Genomic DNA, 21,390 nt, shown 5'->3' with positions numbered 1-21,390 from the left:
TTAGAGGAGAAGTTTCAGGTACAAGTTCTTGATGTACATGGGAATCATAAGCATCCGGATGGGAGTTTTAGTACACGGGTACTTTCTTAATTAAGTTATTTTAAATTATATGTTTGACTTTACTTGACCATTGGGGTCAAGGTTTGACTAGTTTTGAAGATGGGACTAGTATGGGATAGTCTTCGAATTTGTAACTCATTTACATACTTTATTATCTCAGTTGTATTAAAGTATTTCCAGGTTATTTCAAAAGACTTCCGTTGTATTCTCTGACTAGCCTTACGTATTATCATGCGTGGCATAACAACCCCCGTAATTTCTCCTAGTTTATATAAGGAGAAATCGTGGGGGTGTTACACACCTAGCCACCAAAACTGCGCAACCCACACCCACCACTAACTGCGTTACACGCCCACCACCCACAAAACCACCACAATCACCCGAAAACAATTCGAACCCACAAACACCACCCATTACCACCCGAAAACCCCACCACATAAACCACCACTTACCCACAAACCCTAGAATTTTGTTGTAAAAAACATGGAATAATGCGCAAATACCTCTTTTCTTTCATTATTTATAGATTTAGATTATCAAATTCAGCCATGAAAACTCTAGATCTGAAATTTTCATGGTCGAATTCGAACTTCAAAACCTTGAATTCAACCTCTAAAACATAAGACAATATGTAGAAAAAGTGGCGATGGCAGCGTAAGGGGAAGGGGTTGGAGAGGCGACAGGTGGTGGGGAAGGTTGGCGGCGAACCGGCGACAGGTGATGGGGAAGGTTGGCGGGGGACATGTGGTGGGGAAGGGTGGCGGCGGTGAAAAAATGGTGAGAGGAGGAAGAAAGATGGAATGAGTATTTACAACCAAACATCTCTTTAAATCTAAGGGTTTCACTTTCCTTTCCCCCTCCACCCCTTTCTTGATTCCATTCCCTTTACCCCATGACAACCAAACGCTCCCTTAATGGGCTGTTTGGTTTGAGGTTTTCAAGAAAGGGTAAGGGAACCGACCTACTTGTTTCCCTTACTTGTTGTTTCTTTGACCAATTTAATGATTCCCTTTACCGAATCCTTACCTCCAAAGTCCTCTACATCCATTCTCCACCCACCCCAAGGTTTCACTTCCCCTTTGAGCACCATTGACTATCTCCTTGACCACCATACCAACACTTAACCCAACCACCAATACCACCCATCGTTATGCCTCCACCCTGAACACCAACACCGCCCCACCCCAACCGTCAACACCGCCCACTCCCGCCGGAAATCCTCCACCACCCTTGAAAACCCACCACCATCCACTGGAAATTTACCACAACCTGTAGAAATCCACCCCCACACACCCGAAAACCACTATCACCCCGAAAACCCAACATAACCCACCGTCCACACCACCCATCCCATCCCACCCCACGAAACCAACCCCACCCACCATGAAAAACCACCCTAAACGAAAACCCACCTCAACCTCCCCTAGACACCACCACAACACTAGATCTTCAAGAGAGAGAAAGAGAAAAAAAGAATACGCGAGGGAAAAGAAGCAGCGACGCAGAAGACGGGAAAGGGGGCAGTGGGGTCAAAGAGGGAAAGGGGCTGGGGGATGCAACAAAAACAGCGGGGAAGGGGGTGGTTGCGGCGGAAGAGGCGACCAAGGTAGATTAATCTGAAAGAGAAAGTGTAATGGTGGTGGTGGTAGAGGGGAGGTGATATAGTTGGGTTTCCTTTACCTGTTTTGAAACAAACAACCTAACACGATTCTCAAAATTCATAAGGCACCCATGAGTTTCATGGTAATACATCAAAATTCTCGTAATGACTAACGACGGTTAACTTGTTAGTTATTAACCCTAATATTTTGAAAATCCTAATTAATCCCTCTCTCCCCCACCCCGAACCCTAAACCCTATAGTTCACTGTCAAAATGACCTTTTTTTTTTTAAAACCGACGCCACTAACGATCCAATACGATAGTATTCAGGGTATGCTTCTCAAATCGATCTTAAATAATTGATTTCATCACCAAAACGACTTTATTTTTTAAAAGAGAACGCCATATACGACCCTTGATGGGCACGAATTTCGAGAAGCCAATCAAAACGAGTACAAATAAACAGTATTCTGGGCACGCTTATGAGGCGATCTTAAACGACCGATTACACCGCGAAAACGACTTTTTTTTTTTTTTGAAAAAATGGACGCCACGAACAATCCTTTAGGGACACAAATTTCGAGAAGCCCATTAAAATGAGTATCAATACGACGACATTTTGGGCACACTTCCCAAGACGATCTTAAATGACCGATTTCATCGCCAAAATGATTCTTTTTTTTTTAAAAGGACGCTAACGACGACCCTTAAAGTACACGAATTCGGGAAACCCATCAAAACGAGTACCAATATGTTAGGGGTTAGGGAGACAGAGACATGGGTCAATTAGAGTTTTTTTTAAAAAAAGGATTAATGACTAACAGAGTTAACTGTCGTTATTCATTAAGGCCATTTTGATGTAAACCATGAAACTCGGTGGTATCTGGTGAAATTTGAAAAGTGCGAGAGTAACTAGTTAAAGATATAAGATAGATTTTTACGAAAAAAAGTTAGATATTTTTAGGCACCTTTTGAAAATACGTGGTAAGATAAATTTCCTCTGGGCTGCCATCGCACAGACAACTCATTCAAATGCCCAACAAGCCCAACCCCCCTATACCATTCATCCAAGGATCCCTGGTTAGATTGATTTCCAAAACTGAAGCATTAATACAGCATACTGGTTGGGGGTATAGCCCTTTTTGTCCAATGAACAGCTTGGGTCCACCAGTTTGCGCTTTTTATGACTTTATGTCAGAATTTTTTTCCCCACCCAAATAATCCAATATTTTCTTCAATTACCCTTCTTTTTTTAAATGTTTTGGTCCACGAGTATTTAAATTCTTTCCATTATTTGTGTATGTTTTTATTTATTGATCCACTTTTTTCCAATAACTGAAAGCTCTTCTGACTTCTGACCCACACAAGAGTGTACAACAGATAGAGAAGGAAAAGCCTCAACCCTAACCCTCCAAATTCCAATCCCTAGCATTTGTGCTAACAAATCTCTATCTACAGATTTAACTCTACATTCATATAATTTATCTATTCGCTTGAATTTCGAATTTCGTATTACAGCATCAATTCAAGTTTGTTGTCAAGGAAAAAAAATTGAGGAGTTTTTCGACGATATTAAAAGAATTGAAGGTATGTTTAGGACTAATTTTACTCTTTTAAGCTTTAAGAATTATATTTTGTAGTTTATCATCAGATATTTGAGTGATACTTTATTCACTAGTATACTAAAAAAATCCAGATTTTGCGGGTTCAGTTATTGAATACGTCACTGGGTATTAAGCATGATTCTTTTGGTGTTCATTTGGAAGATTTGATGCATTGAGGTAGTTTTTTCTTATTGGTGGTGATCTTATGTTTTTATGTGATGTTTGTAGGCTATTATGAGCAAGGACACTGGTGTATTTTCTCCGGGAGAATAAACTGTGGGTCACAAATTTGGGTGAGATTTGGATTAATAATAAATTGAAATTGAGAAGAGATAAATAATGGGATTATTGTGTGATTATTGTGGGGAGCAAAGATCAACGGTGTATTGCCGGTCTGATGCTGCTTTCTTGTGCCTATCCTGTGACCGGAACGTTCACTCCGCTAATGCCCTTTCGAAGCGCCATTCTCGAACACTTGTATGTGAAAGATGTAATGTCCAACCTGCTTGTGTTAGATGTATCGATGAAGGAGTCTCTCTTTGCCAGAATTGTAATGTGCAGGGACATGATTGGTCTACGACCTCTTCGTTGCACCAGCAGCAAAGTATTAATTATTATTCTGGCTGTCCATCAGCAGCAGAGCTCTCGAAAATCTGGTCATTCATCTCGGATAATCCTGACCCTTTAACAGATAATTCTACCTGTCAGGAGGGATTAGGTCTATTGAGTATTTCTGAAAGTGGAGGTGCAAAGGACTGCATAGATCCTGTGGGCAGCGACAACGAGCAAGCTGCCATGGTTGTGGTGGGTGGGAGTGATCTGCAGACTGTTAATAAATCTTTTGTTTGGAATGGACCAGCATATATCACTGAACGTGAATTTCCTGATCAACCTGGCTGTGCAGAATCCTCAAAGGTAACTACGAGCCCTGCATTTTCAGATCAGAAATTTGGACAACAAATATTTAGTTGGTACTTTCATTTGGTCTTGTATCATATTCTCTTGTTTGCTTGATGCAGCAACAGCTTTATCTGGTCCAAACTTAATTACAAATCTTTTAGATAGTTGTATAAGGTAATGATTTATCTTAATAAATAAAGGAATTTATAAGAATTCTAATATCAGAAGTCTGCAGTAAGACTAATCTATCCAAAACAGCACACGAAAATTCTGCTAGGTTGATAATCTTCTGGTACATTCCCAGCATTTAGCAGGACCTGTCCAGAAAATAATCTAAGAAAACACCTGATATGTCAGAAAATTTTGTTATTTCCTTTATTAATAGAACATATGCTAATTGATGAATTTCTTGTTCGTACTACCTTCTAACGCACACATGTTCCTAGTTACTGCTTCGAGAATCAGAGATGGGCCTGTGAAGTTAATGATCACTCGTATATTTCTGATCAGGTGAGGTAGTTAATTGTATAATAGGTGTGAGAGACATATCTTGTTGGCACTACGGACTAATAAGTATGAACCATCCAGCGGAGCTATATCGCTAGGAACAAGTGAAGATGGCAGAATGCTGTCTCAACTTCGGAAGCTTATCTATTATTTACATGTGTTTATGTTTGCTTGCTTGTTTATTTTTTGGTTAAAACTTGTATCCATTACATTCTTTTTAATTTTATTGCCGGAGCCCAGATGTGTTTCCTGCATCAGATTCTCTGAAGTTCCGTTTCTTTTCTTTTTGGCTTTTTTTGTTTTGTTTTAGAGTGGTACGTTTTCTCTGGATCGCATATGATATTTCCTTTTAACTTCTGTGCAGTTGTTTTATCCCACTAACAGAGTTCCAGGGATTAATGAAGACGATCCGTTTGCTGATCTGGACATGGATGAAGTAGACATAAACTTTGAGAACTACAACGAGCTCTTTGGTGTTACACTTACTCACTCTGAAAAGCTGCTCGAGAATGGTGGCATCAATAGCTTGTTTCCGAGACAAGATATATCTACAGCTGATTCTGATTGCCAGGGGGGATTCAGTGTTGAGGTTTTGCTTCGTTTTGGACTTGTTTAATTTTGTCTATCTTGCAATTAATGTCTTATCTGTGTCATTGGAGTCAGGTACCCATGTCAGACACGAGTATGTGTATAAGTATCCAACTCATCCATTTAAACAAAAATCTCCATCACTTTAGGCCCAAAATGAGCTGTTGAAGTATCCATACCCATGTTCCGTTGATTGGGATCCGACGTGGATACTCTGAGTTAGAGCTAAAAGAAGAGTCTGATTAACATAATGCTGATGGTTTGCTATAATCCAACTCTAAGTAGCTGGAACCATGCGATATAAGTATGACCTATCTCAAACAAGAAAACAAAAATCCATGAATATTCTGTAGGTTTGAAAATAAAGATCAACCCAAAGATTTCAAGCTTATGCTATAAACACAGCTAACTAAAGTAATAAGATCAATAGAATGAAATTATGGTGACTAGATAGATGTTATGTTGATTCAAACCCAGATGATTTTCTCGCTTCTCTATTTTCTCATTTTACTATTTACTAAAATAAGAGAATAAACAGTATAATAAATGACTCAGTTGCCCTTCTTGTTCCTTGTAGAATAAGTGAACCTGATGTAGGGTCTGCCACCTTGATGTATTGCAGCTTAATCGCTAGAATTACCGTTCTTTATTTCTTCTATTACTTCTGCTTTACCAGGAAGACAGTGTATGCAAGTCAAATATTACTTTTCGACATTGGCTTACCTTTTTAATCCTAATCCCTTATATTCTTGCAGCTTTGCCGATTTAATCCAATTATATAGAACCCATATGTGCACCTACTTTGCATGTAAACCCCTTATTAATTTAGGGCAATCTTGTATCAGTTCTGGAAATGCTTTGTTTTGTCTCGACTATGTTACTAACTCTATTTTAAAAAAATGTTTGTGTGATACTAGGATAAGATATAAGAAATGGTATATCTAGTAACCAAATTTCCTAAATCATGTTAGTTTATTTAACAAAAAGTATCCTTATACTTACAGAAGGGTTTTATTTTTATTTTGAAACAACTTGAACATTGAAGATGTGCAAATTGAACTATTAATCTAAGTGAGAAATATGAAGTACAAAAGCCTATAATCTTCACATGCTAGTGCTGGTGGTAGTAAATCTAAAGTTTCACGGCTCCTTATCATTAGAGAGGGAGGGAAGGGCGAAAAACTTCTCTTTTAGATCTCAAGCATTTTAAATGAATAACACGATGGTATTGGATCATGTATTCTAGTAGCCCGGCCCATGAAGCTCGCAAATGGGTGTCAACTTCGTGTCGGGTTCAACAGTTAAGGGGTTGAATACACTCCACCCAAACCTGACACATTTATGAAAATGTGTCATCCATTTATTAATCGTGCACACATTTATAAACCAAGCCCATTGACCTCATATCATTGCTCATCCACTTCTTATGTATGAATATCATGCTGAGATAAACCAAATAGAATAACCAAAGAACAAAGTTTGATTAGATAATTACAAGCTAGACTAATAATGTTGATAGTAGCCAAGAAATATAGGATTTTGTTGTTGGGTTTGGGTTAGACTTTGAAACTCCAACCCAACCCCATCCAGTTAATGATTCGTGTGGGCCCACTTACTTAAATGGTTGAAAACCTTAACCTAAACCTCCTAATTTTGTGTTGGGTTCTAGTCGAGTTAAATGAATCATGACACTTTTGCTACTTCTAATGAACCCTCTTATGGGGGTAAGTACTTTTCCTCGCTATCGCTTTTCCATTTCTATCTTACGTTATGAAAAATCCAAGAGAAATGGAAAAATATTTATTTCCTAGGCTGTTTTTCTAATTGATGTATTCGACTTTTTCACAAAAAGTAAGGGTTTTTTCTAGGTTAGTTTCACTCCCCTAGTTGCATTAATTCTAGCCGAGTACAAATAACTTGTCAACCATAACCTTTTCCTTGCTTTTCGTTTGATCAATGCTTAATGTCACATGGGTTAGAATTTTCAGTGTATGAACTACTAGATGAATGTACATTGTTTAGGTGGTGAGATTTGCTTCTGTTTGGTAGTGCCAAGAATCGGTCATTCAAAATCATTCCTGCCGAGAATTGGTAATTCAAAATCGTTCCTGCCGAGAATTGGTCATTCAAAATCGTTAATTTTGAATGAGGTTAACAACAATTGGTTTCCTTTGTTATATAGGATGTGGTATGTGCGATCATTCCACATTATCATACAGTTACCCAATGGGCTCTAGGTCACTGCAATGGGGCTTTTATTATAAGTCTTTTATGATTTTTGGCCTAATATGAATGAAGTTCACTTCAAAATATGTAGAAGTGACCTCTAAAAACATAATAGCTATTCGACGAATATGTCAATTTTAACTTGAACATAGTCTAAAGCTACACTTAAACCAAAGATGCCAAACCAAAATGAGTTAAATGTAGCCTTAAAATCAGTTAGAATTGCTCATGCATAGGTTGCACAACTATAACCTCCTTTATTGATGTCCTCCTTTAAGAAAGTTACCATGAGTGCTTAACACTTTCATTTTAAAATCATAATTTTCAAAGTAAAAAATGTTTTCAAATACAGAAACATTAACCTTTGACCTACACTTTTTCTTTCATGTTCGTCCAACTTTCTTTTGTGCATGCTGTTATGCCCTCATTCAAATCATTTTTTCAAGTTTACTCCCATCTTATTGTAAACTGTTAAAATTTTCTACATGAAGACCATTCATTTTTATATTAGGAAAATTTTCACATTCTGTTTCTTTTAGATTACTCCATAGGTGCTTCTTTTGTAAGCTTCATACCTTTCAATATAACTGTAACTTCTTTCTTTTCTTCATCAAACATATGTGGTATTGTGTAATCAAGTAGAAGAAATTCGTCTTGAGAAAATATAGTCTTTTTCTTCTTTAAGCTTTTCAAAATTTGGCTTCTTTTGGAGGGATTTTCAATCTGTAATGTTGTTTTTCTTAATATGGATTCTCTCGTCTATATGTGCATTTATATTCATTCTCTTGTATTTTAGCTTCCTCTTGTCGAAAAGTTTTTTTTTTTAAATTTCAAGTTGTTTGCGTCTAACTTTAATGTTGAAAGATTTCCTTTCTTGCATCATAACCACTTTTATCTCCTATTCTTGTAATCGACATACAAGGTTTTGGTATGTGGTGTCACGATTTGAGAAATTAAAGGGTTGGAGGGGCCAATGGTGATTGTGAAATTCTTTTGATCCAAGTTACATATAGAAAGTGCTGATGACAAGCTGAAGTCCTAGAGCTACTGCAGAGCTACATAACAATTTATCTGTAAGCTCAATGAACTCAGCTACTAAAGTTTGACTCCACCTATGCAAAAGTCTTAAGAATGTTTTGGAGGAGGAAGGTAAACCCTCATAAGACATTGGTTTATTTTATTTTACCGTCCAAGTGCGCCGCCAGATTGCTAACATATTCATCTTCTAAAACTTGGCAAGCTAACCTTTTTTTCACTCTTCATTTCGAAGCAATAAGAGCATCTTTCATCAAATTAGGCTAGACCCACTCTATTCCAAACAAGGTTAAAGATATGTGTCAATGAGAAAGAACCAAAGGACAAAGGAGGAGGAGATGATTAACATATTCCTTGTCCATGAGGCACGAATTGCAATGACTAGTATGGAAGAAGCTCCTCTAAGAACGTCTTATGTGTGAAATTCTCTATGACCTCTGCCAAGCTAAAAAAAAAAAGCTTTAGCAGGAGCATTTTGTCTTCTAAATGTCATAATTGTGGAAAAGAGTGTGCCAAATATCTTTCCATGTAACCTAATGGAACCTATATCTCAATAAGTGTTTGCCATAATGAAAACCTCTAGAATTTTTCTTTAGCTTAGAAACCAACATGAACATGGAAAAATAGGCAACATGGAAATTGGAAAAGATGTTTTGTTTTGTAAAGTTAATTACCACATCTGGAAAGAAGCTTTGATTTCCATACTGTAGGTCTTTTTTGGAAACTCTTAACGACAGGATCCACTTGGCAGAATACTTTAAAGGAGCCCAAGAGGGAGGCCTAAATAAGAAGTCACATATTGTGCTGCAGTTCACCGAAAAAGAATCAGCTAAGGATTCCAAAAGCAAAATTTCGCATAGAAATAGCAAAGTCTCTTATGAGGTTGACCCTTAAGCATAACATAGCTTCAAAAACTTAGGTACCCAAAGTTCATCTCGTTGGGTTTTTGCAACAAATTCTAAGTATAATGAGCAAAGATAAGATTTGAAATGATGAGTTGATAAGAATCATGACTTTTAAAGCAAGTGCCATTGATGAAGCCCTAGTTATAAATAGTGAAGAGAAGTACGGAAAAGGGAAAGCAGATCGCCTTGACGCAACTCATGAGAGCCCGCAAAGAAACATGCTGAATGACTATTAACTAACAATGAGAGAGGAGTTGCAGAGATACAAAAATAAACATACAAAATAAGCATGTAAATAGACATAAGACCAACTCCTACTATGCTTAGAACAAGTCCTTAACCACACGTTGTTAAAACTCCAATTATAACTAAAATTCTAAAGTTAAAATACCCAAAAGAGCAACACTCTTAACATGCTTATAACAATAATGATCCCTACTCAATTCTAAAGTGAAATCTAATAATAAGTCTAAAATTAGAAGAGCTTAAAAGAAATAAAAACTTTGTTTGGGATGCCAAGAGCTTTTACTTGTTGTCCATGTCATAGATCAATAAGCACACTACCACCTTTGTAGTATTGTTTAGGTAGTTTCTACAGCTAAAAAAAATCAACTAGCTTTGTTTTGAATGTCAAAAGCTTTTACTTGGTTTCCATGTCATAGATCAATAAGCACACTACCATCTTTGTAGTATTCCCTAGGAGTTTCCATGCAAAGCCTCAATCAAGCTCAAATCAAGAACATGTTTATGGAAAAAGCCGACAATTCATATCTAATGTTCGTGCATCGAAATCATTATGTGAAATATATCATTAAGTAATTATCTCAACAAGTAGTACTGAATTAGTGATTAAGATTTCATTGAAATAGTTCCATTCTCTTGCTTGTCTTCTCGAAGAGGGATTCTTTTTTCATGTAAAGAAAGTTCATATCATCCAGCATTGAATTAGCTCATGAAAGTGCGTAGCTTAAGGAAAGTACTTTTTCTCTTTGCATTAAGCTTCTTCAATCACTCAAAAATTCCAATATCGTATAATACGTTTGGGTTATCACTCTTCGTTTTTTCTCTGCAACACATTACAACCAAAAAGAAAGTCAATTTAGTTTTGTTAGGATATGAGTTACTAAAAAACTCAATAACTCGACGAACAACTTAAACATATCCTTGAGATTGTTGTCCCTATCCTAACCTTAAGTCCTTAACCTAATGATCCATGGAACTAACACCCAAAAGAGTGTTATACATTTATTGCATCTTTTCATATACATATTTTTGAGATTCAAGATTAAGATCCGTGTTATACTCATGTTTTGGCTCACGAACAAGAATATATGTAGAACCAAAACACTGGATAGAAGTAGCTCAAAGGTTTGTGTTCAAGCTTTAAACGGCTTTCCTTATGTATACATTTTAAATTCAGTTCCCTTCTTAAGGGAGGACTCTAACAAAGTTGAATACTCAAAAAATTCAAACCTATTGCATATGCATAAACATTTCAGTAAGTGAATGATGAAATGGTAAAGTTATATTTACCGGTTTTGGCTGAAACACAAGTGTTTGTCTTGTATTGCTTTAGACTTAAGTGGATCATATGAAGGGAAACTAAATATTTGGAAGACGTAGAGAAACTGTAAGTTCGAAAAGAGTATAATGAAGTCGAATGTGGTCAAGCTTGTATATGAGAAAGCTATTAGGTGTAATGGGTTGATATCCTAATTTTATTTATTTATTTTTATAGAGAAAGATTGAATGGATTGTTTGGGTTATTGTAATCACTTAGATCTATAAAGGTTCTTTAGGTTACCAAGATACTCTATCACGGTATTTTATGGCCATATTCTTTGGGATATTCCCATAAACAAATACTAAGTCTTGCAACCATTTTCCCTATAGTTATTTTTGAAAGTAAGGTGCTAGTCACCTTTTTTGTCTCTATATTTCACTATTATTAAACCTCCATGCTTTTTGTCTCATTGGAGACCCAAATGCCTATGTTTTAAGCGCTTATCAAATAGGCGCTTACATTGATATTCCTTTTTGGGGTCTTAGGTCACCAAGATACTTTATTGCGATGTCTTATGGCCATATATACTTCTGTCTAGCAACCATTTTCTCTCTAGGTTTTCTTTAAAGTAAGGCCCTAGTCACCTTTTTTTCCCTCTATATTTTACTACTCTTAATTTCATTGCCATTGTATGTATAACACTTCCTAAGCAATGGAAGGAGTTAAGAATTATGATAGAGAATCTAAGGTGTTACTAGTCACCTCTAAGTTCCTATAAGGTTATTTAAGCCAATAACGACTAGGTTTCAGGATAGCGATTTGAATTTCTTAGCTATTAGCTTATAGGAACAACCTTAAAATCTAAAAGAGAAATCTAGACAAAGAAATATATTGTTCAAACTCAAGTACTATTGACAGAGCAACCCATCTTCTTGGACACTCAAAAGTTCCACGCATGTCGAGTCAATGAAACATAGGACCCTAAACCTCCATCCTATTTTGTCTCATTGGAGACCCAAATGCTTATGTTTTTAAGCGCTTATCACGTAGGCGCTTACATCAATATTCTTAGCTACGAAGCATACATTGGATCTATACGAACTAACTTATTAAAGTATTATGAATAGCTAGCTTGAAATATTACATGTTCATGGTAAAGAAATTCCCCTAGAAGAATGTTCATTTGTAAGTTAATTTTTGTCTTGGAGATGCCGGAGCTTCTTGCTTTACAGCTGCATCTTACGACATAGCTTGCGAAATTAATTTTTAATCTGCTACCATGATTGTTGAGTTGCTTTCTATAGTAATAAGAAAATTTAAGTGTGTCAAGTTCAATTGTAGTGGACCTTTATTTGAATTAATACCTTGAACCTAGTTTTTTACCTAATTCACTTGTATGCAAACACCATTTGTATGTTATATGCTTTGTTTATGATCCAGCATTTAGCAAACATCACTAGATTTTGAATGACCATTTATGGAGCCCCTTTCTCTCTATGAGTATCCGAAGTTCATAACTAGTGATTCATTTTTTAAATACGAAATCCTTGTTTTTGTTTGACAAGTTGGCGTATCTTAAATCTTAACATTCGAAAGGCTGGACAACTAAATTAATACTCATATTCATACTGAAATTATGCGGTGAGAAGTCTCTTTTTCACCTATATAGCCATGTTTAGTGGGTATGTTACATGACTCCAAGTAATAGTCAGCCTCAACTTTTTTATTAATGACAACTTTTGAAATCACCACTTTGCTATTTTTTTCCAGTTTTTTGTTTTTTTACTAATGAAACATTATTGTGGCATACTTCCTCCGTTTCTTAATACTCGCTATATTTGTAAGTGGCACATGAACCCATGAGAAGGAGAGAGGGGATTATAGTTCATGTGGTTGAATAATATAAAGCTTTCTTTCTCTAAGAATTTACCAATAAGAGAAATGCGGCAAGTGTTGTGAAACAACTCAAAAAAGAATTTTTTTTAAGTATTAAGAAACAAAGAAAGTATTTACTTATCCTATACAACATTTTGAACCCATAATGTAGCCATTGTCGAACTCCACTTATCTTAAGCCCACATAAAGGAGGAGAGTTGATGTAGGTCTATGGCAGCAAAATTTAGTCACATCATATGGACATGAACCATGATTCGAATTATGGATATCATGGAGGCGTCCCTTTTTCAATAGTGCGTTGCAAGTTATGGGCTCTAATGTCTTGGAATTCATGCAACGATTGTAGGTTGTTGCATAGTTTGTGCGCCATCTTGGCGCGGCGCGGAGGTGATAAATGTGCAGGGTTCGACTTGTAGACGAGTGTGGCCGAAGAAGTTTGTCCATGGTAATAATAAGAGAAGTAGGTTGTGTTTTGGTACATTCGCACTTTGATGGTAGAGAGATGAAGAGGAAAATTCTCACATTGTAGGAGAACAAGTGGGTTAAAAACAAGGGAAGAGAAATAGCTCCCTTCAATTTTAAGCTTTGGTACCAGGGAAAGGTTAGGGATAGGAATCAAGTGAGTATTTCTTGTCTTAGGAATATATAGGTGACGTATTGGAGGTGTCTTGAAAAATTAAGAGTGATTGGATTATGAGTATTAAGCTTACGATAGGGGATTATAAGTGTGTATGCTCCAAAGCACGGATTGGACGTTTCTATTACATAAGAATTTTGGGAGGACATGGAGGGAGTGGTGCAACATGATCCTAAATGTGAGAAACAGATCATTGATGGTGATCTCAACGGACATGTGGGTTCTTGGTGAGATGGCTTTGAAAAAGCATTCTTGAAAGTTTTGGTTTTTGGGGACGGGAATGAAGTAGAAAATGGTATTTGAATTTTGCGTGGGCATATGAATGGTATGGTAAATGCTTGGTTTGAGAGAAAATATACCTAACCTAGTCTGATTGACTTTTTTTTTATTTACTACCTCCGTCCTTTATTAGTTTACCCACTTTGACTTATAATACTATTCATCTTTATTATTTTGACCGTCATTTGTACTTTATATGTAAGGAAAATATAATCATGTGTGATATTGTTTGATTCGTCTCAATATGTAGTTTTGGAATATTAAATTTTTATAATTTTTACAAATACATAATTAGAGATATTATTACTCAAAGTTTTATATTGATAAATGTGAAAAGTCAAAAGGGGTAAACTAATAAAGGACGGAGGGAGTAGTAAGGAATGCTTGGAGAAAGAGTTGCGTTGATCGTTAGGTGATGTTTGGTGAGAGTACGACAACTTAACATAGATTGGTGGTGCATGATTTTCAAGGTAGGAGATATATAAGAAAGCGAAGATCTCAATTGGAGCCTAAGATTAAGTGGTGGAAAGTTCACGAGGTAGACCCAAAATAAAAATTTGGATAAGATGGCCACAACAGTTTTTTACCATAACATGGATTTGGATAAATTTCTAGTGTATACTAAATTCGGAGCATAGCATAAAGGAAGAAACGAAGGTGGTCCTAGGAGATATAGATTGAGTAGTGGAAACTTCATGGGGCATGAACCAACATAAATTTTTGGACAGGATGACCACAACAAGTTTTTGTTCCCATATCATGGATTTGGGTTAAGTTTTAGCGTGTAGTAAATTGGAGTATAGCATAAAGTAAGTGGCCAAGGAGGTCCTAGGAGATATAATGGTAGTATGACATCGTAAGCACAAAACTTAGCGAAATGGAGAAGCATGATAGGCTAGCCCAAAAGTTAGCTATGAGTGGTCAGGACTCAGGGAGATGTAGGAATGATGAGAAATGGTAAATTTATAAAGAGGTTAAAAGTGAAACAAAGAAGGCACAACGGAATGCAGGAGAATCTAAATATAGCATGCCATCGAGTAAGGACACACCTTGGTTAAATGAATAAGTGCAACATGTGATAAAGAGTGAATGAGAATGATAATTTAATCTTACATTCTCATAATTTGGTTTCCGTATTCCATTATAAGTGCTACTGGCGATAAAGTGGCGAAGGAGGTCCTATAAGATATAATGGTAGCATGACATCGAGCAAGGACACAACTTAGCGGAATGGGGAAGCGCGACGGGCTATAAAGAGTCGACAAGTTACTCTTGAGAGGTTAGGAAGATATAAGAATGATGAGAATTAGTAGATTTATAAAGAGGTTAAAAATCAAGCAAAGATGGTACAACGAAATGCATGAGAATCTAAAGATAGAGTGCCATCGAGTAAGGACACATCTTGGTGAAATAAGTAAGTGCAACAGGCGATAAAGAGTGAGTTAATGAGAATTATAATTTATTCTTACTTTCTCATAATTTGGGTACCATTTTACATCGCCCTTGTTTTCTTGCTCCTTGGTTTTCCCTCGTCTTCCCTCACTTTCATGTTGACTCTCTTTAACTATTTCTTTATTTTTCTTATTTCACATTTCATGGGTAGTTCCTTTCACTGTTCTTGTTGGCCGACCCCCAAATCTTTTTGGGGCTAAGAATTTGTTGTTCCCGTAATGTAGCCAATTGTTGCTTACCTAGTGTTTTTGGCACAATGTATTTGCATGCATAAGACAAATTTTCTTTATCTTCATAAGATTGAATAGATTAGTACCACATGGATGTAAAGAGAGTCAGACAAAAGAAAGGGGGGAGGGATAACTTTAAAGGTTTCAACATACAGCAAAACGACTTTAAGTAGTTCTTAAAGAGTTTTCAGGCTTGGTTTTCTAATGCTTGGATAGTTAACAAGTTTCTGGCTATGAAAAACATGTTACTTATAAGATATGTCCTGGGCTACTGACTCTACTGATCTGCATCACAGAGCTGAGTCCTTGTTCCAATTAATGATGATTTTATTTTATTTTGTCCAACTCAGGGAGCATCTGTTGGAGTTACCGGTCAAATGCAGCCAGTTATTAGCACTGCACAATCTGCTGACTCAATCATGAGCGTCAAAACTGAACCAAACCATAGTTTTGCAGCAAAGCCAGCCCTTTCTAGTCTCTCTTTTTCTGGCATTACTGGAGAGAGTAGTGGTGGGGATTATCAAGACTGTGGGGCTTCTTCAATGCTTTTACTTGGAGAGCCACCCTGGTGCCCTCCCTGTCCTGAGAATTCATACCAAACCATTACTCGAACTGAAGCTGTTATGCGATATAAAGAGAAAAAGAAGACCCGACAGTAAGTATATAGAGAAAGTTATGTTCTTTGTTGAATATTCTTTTTTCAAAATCTTCTTGTGTTTTTGTTGTCATTGCTCAGTTGATCAAATTTCTTTCTGAATGTCGTCAGATCATTCTAGTTCTGACTGATATGGTCTGTTCACTTTTGGTCATGGCTTTTCTAATATATATTTGTGACCAGAAAGAAAGGTGCAAGAGAGGAACCAGGATCCTACAATGAGAAAAAGTAAAGGGTAGGGAACCGATAATTGCTGAATATTAGGCAGCGACAATCTAGGTAGAGCATGAGATTATAGGGATATTAAGAGGAATATCCCCACCAAGAAGAAATTTAGTAAATTTTATGGCCCTGACCGAAGCTTCTCCTTTGCCTTCAAAAGCTTCTCCATTCAAAAGAGATTTGACATAGCTCAGTTGATGGTGTCCTTGTTTATGAGCTTGCAGATGTTTTAACTGTTGCTGAGTATAGTTTTAGCACTTCCCTGATTAAATGTATTTACCTATACTGGTACCTATTTTCTGTAAATTTTATAGGTTAAGTTAGCGCTCTCTTTCTCAATCATCTGCCATGGTCAAGTGAAAAAGTGAGGTAATTAGACAATATCAAGTTCTTAGGAGGTGTCTTTCTCATGAACCAGAAAAGATAGGTTAAATGAACTTTCTATGAAAAGGGAACGAAGTTGTTCCATGACGTGTATTCTGAAATCACGCCACACCATCCGTTATAGATGACTACATTACTGCATCAACCATTATCAGGCATTTTAGGGCATTGTGCTTAGTAATACTATTGACTTCACATCTAAGAGAACTTTATGCTCATATTTACTATTTATAGAACCTGTTTTTTCCTTGCAAAATAAGAATAGTCTCTGGAACAATTTTTTTCTGACTATAATCCATGAATTTTATGGCAAAGTGGAAAATTCTCTAATTTTTCAATGTTTGACCTTTGAGTTGCATCTTCCACAATAGTGGATCCCGTATTGTGAGTTTATGACGTTGCTGGAAATTTTTTCATTATGGTTGTCACTGGAGACCCATGTATAAGATAAACGTTGTTAAGTACGCCAAAGAAAGGTAGAGTTGTAATGCTTAATTCTTGTTACTAGCAACGTTAAATCCTCAACTTAGTTTGTAAAGAAGTTTATGGAATGTTGTCTTATAAAGGTTAGTTTTGTAGAGATGATTAGGATCTAGGGGATTTAGGGCCTAGGGGGGTGGGGAGTTGGTTATTGCAGGTGATGTCTTTGGAAACTCCATTTAAGAGAATATTGGATTGATTCCATGTGTAAACATGGGTATCCTATAAAGTCTTACTCCTTCCGATGTTGAGGAGAAATAGGTATGTGGGTCATAGAAGAAAAGGAAAAGTATTAATTTATAGCATATTACCAAGAAAAGTAAAGTGAGAATGTAAAGATAAAAATAAATAGTTTGTGGAACCATAAAAAAAAAAAAGAAGTGGGTTAGCTAATAAGGGACAACCCAAAAAGGAAAGTGGATAAACTAATAAAAACTAAAGTATTAAGGAAAATTTTACCAAAAAGAGGTCATTCAAAGTGTGAATGTAGTGATGTTAGTACTTACGAGGACTCATTTTCGTGTAGCATCGACTACTTGTCTTTCTTTATTTTGTTAAAAAAGGAGCTTAAACTTAAAATAACAAGATTCTAACAATGGTCTGTCTAAGCTAGGTACGAAGGAGGTTGTATAAATAAATGAGAACGGGATAGATATCTTAGGAGATTAAACAGGAGTTATCATTAATATTTAAGTGGAGTTATCGCTAATATTTTCAAAGAGGAGTTATCACTAATATTTTTATAATGTTACATTAAATTTACTTTCGGCATTTACAAATACCTATGTAAGTAAGTGTGAACATATTAATTCAATTAAGATTTAATATAGGAAACAACTTTTATTTTGTTCTTTTTATATATCTAACATTTAGAAGGGGTCATTTTGCTTCTAATAAAGTGATATCAGAGCCATGTCGACGGAAGAAGCTTTGCTTGCCTTTGAATACCCACAACTCACCAAGCAAAGCAATAACAACAATTGGTCTCTTAAAATGAAAGCTATCCTTTTCTCATAGAGTTTGATGTATGGTTGAAACTTGAAGGTGGATTTGAAGACCCCAAAATGTAAAAGCCTTGACACAGACTCAAAAAGTAGCACTTAGGCAAATAAAAAAAGATTAATATGCGCTAACATATTTTCAATCAATATTTGGATGATATGTGTAAAAAGATATTAAATAATGGCACGTTTAAGAAGGCACGGGAGACTCTTCACAATTGTTTTATAGGAGTTGAAAGAGTGAACAGAACTGACTTGAAACTCTGAAGGGTTGAGTTTGAATAACTCTTGGTGCAGGAAAATGGAAAGGCTTCATATTATACCTCAAGAGTGTAGATTGTTGGCTGTGGTAAACCAAACGAAGAGACTATTTTAAACCATTCTCGTGAGAAGATTCTTCGCATGATTCAATATGAATCTTGTATTTTAGACATTGAAAGTCCACGACGATAAAGAACATGTCCGTCAACGAGTTGATTGGTTGGTTTCCTGTGAGCCTACGAGGTCAGAATTAAGCATGGGAAGCAAGAACAAGATTGTCATATCTTGTTAACAAAAAAAAAAAAATAGCTGCACTAGACGAGATTGTGTCATAGCAAGAGGTTGTGGCCAACTAGAGGATGAGGTCGTGGTTTTGGAGGGGGATGTGGACAACGAAAAGCAGAAAGAAGTTCCTTCAATGGTTTACATATCAATATAATCATAAGGGTCGAGGTAGAGGAAGATCTAGAGAAATAGCGGTTACAGAAGGACTAGTTATAAGAGATTAGATAACTCCTCTGTAGAATGTTACTCATGCGACAAATATCGTCACTATTCTTGAGAATGCCAAACTAGTGGAGTTGTAGCGTTAAAAAAACTTTAGTGTCGAAACTCCTGATCAAGAGACACCAAAACCAAGACCCTAGCATACTCCAAAATATCTTTTTGAGCAGTAGCTCGACCGGTTCTTATATGAAGAGGGGCCCACTCTATTTCTTTCTGTAATGAAGAACTTTTGAAAGAGTCTACATGATAGTCTTTACAACTTGTACATACTCCTTCCATCTCATATGAATCAATGCAATTTGACTAGCACATTTTTTTAGGAGCTCTATTTGACTTCCTAATGCTATTAATGGTAGTTTGTAGTGGGTTTTTTTAATAGTTAGCGGGTTGTGGGGGCCTCAAACTTTTTGAATTAGGAGTGGTGATGTTTCTTTATTATGGTTGGGTCTCATGAAAAGAGAGGTAATATTAAATTGGTGGTACCACGTCATTTTAAGAAGTGTATCAGTTAATATGGAGCAGATGAAAATAGGAAGCGTATCAATTAATATGCGATAGAGGAAGTACAAAAGAATGGAAATTAATCAAGCTAGTGAAGTGACAATATACGGGTGTCTCCAATGGCATGTATGATGAAGAAGATGCCATTGACGAGCTGAGTTTGTACGTTAGCTAAACAATCTCACTTGCCTTGATGAGTACATGATTTTTTTTTTTTCGTTTCCTCTCAGTTTCCTTCCTTTTTTCTCTCCTTTCTTTTTCCTCCTTTCCTTTATTTTGTCTTTCATACTTACTTTTGGGAGTTTGTATTGTTAAGAAAGATGAAATTCATGGTGATAGAGGTAAGGAGAGAGAAAGAAGAATGTGTGATTCAGGAAGATGAATACCAAGTCTTTTTTCGAATGATAAGGGTTGAAAAGCAAAAATTTCAATTATTCACCAAAATATCTCTTGAAAATGTATTTGGCTCTTATTTGGCATTTAAGGAGTGTATTCTAATTGCGAAATAAGGTATGTATCTGCTGATAGACAAAAGGAAAAAGAAAAGAACTATGACCATGTTTGTTTTGTGTAATGATCGACTAGATTTGAGAAGAGAGTGAGATATGCATCCCGCAAAGCCAGGGCTGATGTAAGGAAGCGTGTGAAGGGTCGGTTTGTCAAGGCTGGTGATGCTTATGATTACGATCCACTCAATCACACCAGGAGTTTTTGAAAAGTAATTTCTCATCTTTGTAAGGTATGTAGAGCTTTGCATTCTATTCTTGATCGAAATGGTTCAAAATCTTGTTTCTACTTGTGATGACAGTATATGGTTGCATTACAGGAGTGTGCAAACAAAAAAGGCTTGGTGCTACATTGTGTTTCAACGACTGCTTTGGGGTTTTTGCCCATTATCTAATGTACATTTGGAACATTTATAAGATGATTATGACAGTCGCCAACAAATGAAGGGTGGTTGTTAGCCTAAGCTTTAGATGGTTAGCACTTGGGGTACAAATCTCTCTGGCTGACAATGTCCTGTGACTTCGAATAGCCTGTCCAGATTCCCCTGCTCGTAAATTTTGGCACCTGAACATGCCAGGTATACATGTATAATCGTCTGCGAGGAAATGTCACCTTCATATGGCTTCTTATTCTCTCAGTATGTTGTCATACCTTTCCTATAACATTTAAATTACCATTGTATGTAGTACAAAAGTCCTACAAGCTCTAAGAGGGAACTGGTGAGGGTTCCCGCCTTGTTTTCTTTCTTTATTTTTTGGTTTTTTTGGTTGGGGGGACCGTGCTATGTAGATTTTATGTACATTGCTTTTTATTTTGCGGAATTAACGATAGAGTTGTAAATGTATATTGTAATCTATTGTCAGAAAATCGTAGGGCATATATGGTTTTGCAATAATGTCGCCTGGTATCTATGTTGTCCAAAGGTAGTTATAGTAATCAGATGCTTGAGGGGCAGCAATCAATAAAATTGATAACGAGTTCTTCCGTTTCAATGTCGTTTAAGCTTTCTGAGAGCTAGATTCCAACTACGTAGACTTTTTTTCTAAAGACAAAAATGGAGTATTTTGTCTCCATATTCATTTTTATCACCTACTATATCATTACCTTCAATCCTAACAGAGATCTTCAATCACAATTTCATTCTTAATCCCAACATTTCGACATATCAATTTCTAACGTTTTACTAGTGCCAACATCAACACCAACCCTATAACTGCATTCAAGTGATTCCAAGTCATCACCAAATAATAAATATCAAACCATTCCTTAGATTTTCCTTCCCTCCCATTGGTGATTCTATTAATATGAAGGTATTGCAAAAATAATCGCATTGTACATACATACACATCCGATTCCATGTCATCAAACAAATACCAAACCATTCTTTAGATTTCCCTTCCCCTTCCATTGGTAAGTCTATCAATATGAAGACATTGCAAAAATAATCT

The 21,390-nt window shown here is 36.3% G+C and overlaps 1 protein-coding gene across 1 annotated transcript; it reads left to right on the top strand.

Moving 5' to 3' along the window:
* Window positions 1–2,955: 2,955 nt before the first annotated feature.
* Window positions 2,956–20,934, top strand: LOC104903341 (zinc finger protein CONSTANS-LIKE 10). Its single transcript, XM_010691368.4, has 6 exons — window positions 2,956–3,248; window positions 3,494–4,180; window positions 5,037–5,261; window positions 15,775–16,079; window positions 20,021–20,174; window positions 20,262–20,934. The coding sequence occupies exons 2-5, from the start codon at window positions 3,605–3,607 to the stop codon at window positions 20,148–20,150; spliced, it is 1,236 nt and encodes a 411-aa protein (XP_010689670.1). The 5' UTR covers window positions 2,956–3,248; window positions 3,494–3,604; the 3' UTR covers window positions 20,151–20,174; window positions 20,262–20,934.
* Window positions 20,935–21,390: the final 456 nt, after the last annotated feature.

The sequence above is a fragment of the Beta vulgaris genome, chromosome 9, assembly GCF_026745355.1.
Source record: "Beta vulgaris subsp. vulgaris cultivar EL10 chromosome 9, EL10.2, whole genome shotgun sequence".
Classification (NCBI taxonomy): Eukaryota; Viridiplantae; Streptophyta; class Magnoliopsida; order Caryophyllales; family Amaranthaceae; genus Beta; species Beta vulgaris.
This window is presented reverse-complemented; position numbering and strand designations above follow the sequence as displayed.